General features: G+C 34.4%; 1 protein-coding gene across 3 annotated transcripts; it reads right to left on the bottom strand.

Annotated features, from left to right (window-relative positions):
- Positions 1-2,437: 2,437 nt before the first annotated feature.
- LOC149952542 (uncharacterized) lies at positions 2,438-5,105 on the bottom strand. Of its 3 annotated transcripts, XM_090170194.1 has the most exons (7): positions 5,081-5,105; positions 4,608-4,808; positions 4,397-4,547; positions 4,265-4,333; positions 4,133-4,201; positions 3,997-4,065; positions 2,438-3,931 (listed from the first exon to the last, which is right to left on the bottom strand). In XM_090170194.1, the coding sequence occupies exons 3-7, from the start codon at positions 4,479-4,481 to the stop codon at positions 3,264-3,266; spliced, it is 960 nt and encodes a 319-aa protein (XP_090026320.1). In that variant the 5' UTR covers positions 4,482-4,547; positions 4,608-4,808; positions 5,081-5,105; the 3' UTR covers positions 2,438-3,263. The 3 variants fall into 3 exon arrangements, with proteins under 3 accessions (XP_090026320.1, XP_090026319.1, XP_090026322.1); XM_090170193.1 differs by lacking the exon at positions 5,081-5,105 and having other exon boundaries at positions 4,608-5,002; XM_090170196.1 differs by lacking the exon at positions 5,081-5,105 and having other exon boundaries at positions 3,997-4,053; positions 4,608-5,002.
- Between the last annotated feature and the right edge of the window lie 343 nt (positions 5,106-5,448).

The following is a 5,448-nucleotide window of genomic DNA, read 5'->3' as shown; positions in this document are numbered from 1 at the left end:
GGTATGTCTTCATGTAGCTCTTGTAGAAAGGTTAAGTGTGACTCACCAGTTAGTCTCGGTGGTAGAAAATAAGGTCGAATTGAATGGTCGCCAACAATTACGCACCCGACGTTGAGACTAAGCTACACTTGATGTGACCTTACGGTAGTTGCGTGCGGGTTTTCTTGAACCCACTCAGGACTATTATGTAAATTGAAGATTCCGTCACGGGATAAATTAGCTTCTTCAGAAACTAGGAGCGAACTTAACCAATTGACGTCGTTAGTGTGCTCCTGAAAATCCTGACAAAATTGTACTTGTCTCGGATAATCAGCTTCATTTAAAGATTGAACCTTTTGTAAATGGAATGGGTGGTACTGGTGTCCTCGAAGGATACGCTAGACAAGTTATTACGACACTATAACTTTCATGGGGGTTTTAGGGGAGTCGTGGAGATTGGAAGGGAGGGAAGATTCAAAAAGTTCCAAATGCAACCTTGAGAATCTGACCCACGCACTAAACTCGAAGGAAATTTAAATACTATTTCCCCGTGCCGTATGTATCGAATTTATTTGTTCGGGATCCTTAGTGTCGGTATTGTCACAGAGTAGGTAAATGAAATCAATTGAAGTTATGCAAAAATATAAGTCGTCGTTTATTATTGGACTTATAGTGACAACAGATTCAATTATGGTAATTATATAAACATTGGTAATTATTTGGAGATGATTAATGCTTAAAGGCTATGGTGGGCTCTTAGGGGTGTACAATGAATATAGCAGGAGTAACTTTGGATTGATAGCTAATTAAATAGATTGGCTATGGTTGGCCGAATCTTTAAGTTAAATTTATACAAAATACACTTTAGAATAAATAACAAAAGAATGAAAACAGTAGTTTAAAAGTACTTATCGTTCTTCAAGTAACCGTCCTTAAACCAAGGAACGAACCGCACATAATTCTCTTCACCAAGAATTATCACGAACAACCACGAATCCGACGCGAAATACCCGCACAAATACCGTGCACTTTAACCATCACGTCGAACCGCGTCACCGGATGCTGTATACCACATCCTGATCATTAAAACATTGAAGACACGATTGAAACAAATTAAAGAAAAACTCCATGTTGTCCAAAGCTGACTTGGCTTTATATACTAGATAAATAGATGACCCCTTATCTTATCGGGGTGTGTAAATAAATAAAAAAGCTACGGGACTGCCAGAATAGGCCAGAGAAACGAAATGAAACAAAAAAACAATATATGAATGGTCCCTAGATGGCTATACTGAGGGGAAAAAATGATAAAAAGTAGAAAAATAACAAGATGATCACTCCCGAAAGTTAACGGGTCGTGATAAAGTACATGGTCAACTCGCAATCCAACTTGCCTTGAATTTGTCGTAGGATCATCCTCGACGATAGTAAGTACTTGTTCTCCGCTTCTTCTGGAACGTCTCCTTCTGCGGTAGCAGGTCCTGGGCGTTGTATTTTTCTAGTTTCTCTTTAGCGTCTGTCAACCGCCACGTGAACGTTTTTCGATTTGGAAGCTGTCTTTGAGGAAAGTGCTCTTGATACATGCGCCGCGCTTCCACCGAATTCCCCTGAGCGAGTCCATACTTAAGATGCGTATGGAAATATTCTGCATTCGAAAAGTACGCCCAAGCTTAGCAGATTTAAGATTCGTAATGTGAATTTAACTATTGAGGTATCTCAATTTATTGGAAATTCGAGCCTCGTACCCGTCTAAAAAACTATAAGAACATGTGTTGTAGACTAAACCTGTACACTAAAAAAAATTTGTGGGTTACTATTTAATGAGACCCTTAATTACACAAGCCAACTACATTCAGCTTACTAACATTCGGGGGGAAAACGCGGACATGAGCTAGATACGTTCCAAAACGCCTTACAAGGTGTTAAAATTGTACTTACTTATGGCATTAGAAGAATAAAATTATGAAATTCAATAATTTTTTTCAATAGGCGTTGTTACTTAAAAACACCTTGTTATTGTTAAAACGTATTTCTTTCTTTCATTTTAATAAAGCACTTTTGATATAAATTTTGTTTCTTATCGAAAAAGATAAGAAACCGATGCTTAGTAAAAGGAAACCATTGGTTGCAAGGAATAATAGAAACAGCACATTTGCGCGTGTTTCGACGTTTTGGAGGCCAATGTTTTTGGCTCAATTACTAGGATACGGTTCCATTTAGTAAATATTTTCTTAGGACCTTTCTAACTCCTTGTTACCCGAAGAGCACGCCCGTAAATTTGTGTCAGACATTTCTAAATATCCTGTATAGCTGTCACATTACTATGAAAAAGTAAAAAATATGAAACTTTTAAATTTTACCTAATCTGAGGGTGGGCTAATTTTGCCAAAGGTCGCAGTGACCTCACTCTACACTCTTTAAAAAATAAATACTGAATAAGAAATTAAAGGAGACTCTTAGAAACAAAGTGTTTTCTCTACAAATATCGAAGTTGAATTAGGAATAACATATTTTTTAAGAAATTTATGACAGCTACAGAGCATTGAATACGCGGGATGCATATTTCATCCTATTGTTTTTTCTGATTGAACAGTTCATTTCATTTTTGATGTTATTCCTTAAAATATTATTTATTTGTCAAAACCAATTATCCAATTTGTTTAACTTACTTATCATGGCTTGCTATTAATGAATAATCAATTTAATTTTGTTAATAAACACACGGTTCATATAAAGCACAAACATATTTTGAACACAATATACATGTAATAGTAATCCTGCTCAAACAATTTGAATTACATCAATTAAACTAAACCTCATCCTAGAAATGTTCAAATTTTTACCTTAAAAAAGAAAAAGGTAATCCATACTTCCCAACTGAAACCAGAGGCACATACATGTAGTATCTTTACGAAGATATCAGATAGCAACATGCTTGAACATAAGAGGCATTTTCTTAGGATCACTTCCTCTCTTCTCGCTTAATTTCTAAGCCCCATGAGGGACGGGGATGATAAGGGTGTGGCACTAAATCTAGATCATCCCTGTCCTCATTAGGGAAAATGCTTGGTAAAAAAATGTATCTAACCAATAACTTTGTTTCATTAAACAAGTAGGGATTCCTTACCCTGTTTTTCAGTCGAAGATGATGAATAATTTTGGATGCAACCCCTCAAAAAAACACTGCAAAATACAGTAGAAAATAGGCACTATTATTTTTCCACACCAAAGGTCAAAAACTTTAACATTATAAGGTTTACAGCTTCATGTACTATTTAAATAAACTAAGATACGTTGGTTGCGTTTGGATCCAATAGATTGTCTACGGAAATAAGACTTAAGGGAATCTCATTTGTCACTTCCGTTTCACCAATCGTTTTTCTGATACACCTCTTTAATGTTGATTTACAAGGAAGATTGAGGAAACCATTTACTCTTGGGAAATTGTAACCTTTGGTAGAAGCTGAATACCAGGAGTTGCAAAGCCGTACACTGTCTTTGGACCACGACGGACGAATAGTTTTGTAATTCCTGATTAAATCTAATAAGACTAAGGCCTCTTGGCCATCTGGTTCAGTAGCGTCTTTTAAAACTTGACCTAGTTTCAGGTATGGCTTTTTTTGAAAATCCAATATGGTTTCTTTGAATGTGTCCACTTGCTCTTGCTGTACCTGCAATTTTTTCTTTTGACGCCAAATTTTTGATTGAAGATTACTGATAGTCCTTTTGAGTCTTTTAATTTCCAGATATTCTTCTGGGATTTCATCATCAGTTGTCTGAGGTACAGTCTCAGAAAGACTTTGAACACACACTTTAATTGGTGATATAGAATCACTATTGTCACACTCTAATATTCTTTTCTTCTGAGACATTGGCTGCTTATGGTCAAAAGACTCGATAGGAATACTTGGTACACTCACTTTTAGAAGGTTTTTCTTTTCCATGTTTAAAGCTGAAAAAAATTTATTATTTAGTAATAGAATTGAAAGCAATGTTACCGTTAAAAAAGGTACAAACTTTCAACATTCTCTATTCTTAGTGCAGTAGAATTGCTAGGTTGAAACTTTTGACTTCCTATATTTAAAGCTAAAATTAAAAATGTTCACTTAATACGGTTACTGATTGTTATAGCACTTATAAAAAAAATACAAACTTTTAACTTCCTCTATTCTCAGCATGGTAGGATTGCTAGGTTCAAGCTTTCGTCTTCCAAAATTTAAAGCTAAAAAAAAATGGTTTATTTATTACTTGCATTAACCTTATATGATAATTAAAAGATACACACTTTTAACTTCTTCTATTCTCAGCATAGTAGAATCGCTTGGTTCAAGCTTTCGCCTTCCAAAATTTAAAGCTTAAATAAAATGGTTTATTTATTACCTGCATTAATCTTATAAGATAATTAAAAGATACACACTTTCCACTCTGTCTATTTTTAGTGTAGTGGAATCAAATGGTTTACGTTGTAAAATTCTCCTTTCCTTCAGAGGTTTCGGTTGCATGTAGCTAGGATATCCAGGAAAAATGCTAGGAACAGTTCCGATTTTAAAGTATTCGCCTTTTTAAACCTGAAAATTTATAAATATTAATTTTATTGTGGTATAAAATGTTTTATTACTGATAAAAACCTGAACGATAATCATCTTCCTTAAAATGTAGACTGCATACAACATCTGAACCACTTGAATCGTTCCATTGAAAATCCTTCCGAGAAATGTTCTTTAACCATAATGAATGAAGACTTAAATCACTTGGAAACTCGTGGAAAGATAAATCTTTCCTATTTCCAGTATTAGAGGTACAATAAGGCACGCAACAGGAAGGCATTGCTACTACGTAAAGATGATAGTTTTTTAGTTTCACTAATACCACTATTCCTTTCTCCTGTCTGAGTGCAGCTTTATTAAAAACGAATATATAGCAAAGGAATTGCTAACTACAATTTACAAAGATTGACAAAAAATGTGCAATCTTGGTGGGTTCTGTCTTCGAAAAAACATAGTATAGTTTAAAAGTGAGTAAATTTTCTGCATGCACGCCAAATAAATGAGCTTAATTACATCAATTATCGCTACAGAAACGTAAATTTAAATTCTTCAACCTCACATCTTGCCCCTAAATCTCCCGCGTATAAAACCAGCGTCAATATACCAAAATTCTGAAAGTTAGAAAACATAATATTTACGGTGCTGTGGAGTACCTGACGAAACTTAATGAAGCTATGGGCGGAACTACGGCATAAAACACTAAAAATTGCTTTTAAACTTTATTAAATTTATGAAAAATGTATCTAACCCACTAAAAACTTTGTTTGTTATTACTAATTACAAAAAAAGCCATACTTATATAAAATTAAGAAGAAAAAACCAATTACAAAAAAAACTATAACAGATGGCAAAAACCAGTGTCTTATATTTTTTGACCTCATTTTTGGAATTTTGCTTTAATTTACTCAAATTTGCTATAGGA

Source organism: Leiobunum rupestre, chromosome 3 (genome assembly GCF_980474605.1).
Source record: "Leiobunum rupestre chromosome 3, qqLeiRupe1.1.hap1, whole genome shotgun sequence".
Taxonomy (NCBI): domain Eukaryota; kingdom Metazoa; phylum Arthropoda; class Arachnida; order Opiliones; family Sclerosomatidae; genus Leiobunum; species Leiobunum rupestre.
Note: the sequence above shows the minus strand (reverse complement) of the source record. Positions and strands in the feature narration are given on the sequence as shown.

What these genes read in the sequence shown, in the direction of transcription:
- LOC149952542 (XM_090170194.1), bottom strand. Translation starts at nt 4,481, where the DNA reads ATGCAACCGAAACCTCTGAAGGAAAGGAGAATTTTACAACGTAAACCA. An exon ending in GAGAATAGAAGAAGTTAAAA is followed by an intron (nt 4,202 to 4,264) that starts GTGTGTATCTTT and finishes ATTTTTTTTTAG; the next exon opens with CTTTAAATTTTGGAAGACGA. An exon ending in AAGAATAGAGAATGTTGAAA is followed by an intron (nt 3,932 to 3,996) that starts GTTTGTACCTTT and finishes AATTTTTTTCAG; the next exon opens with CTTTAAACATGGAAAAGAAA.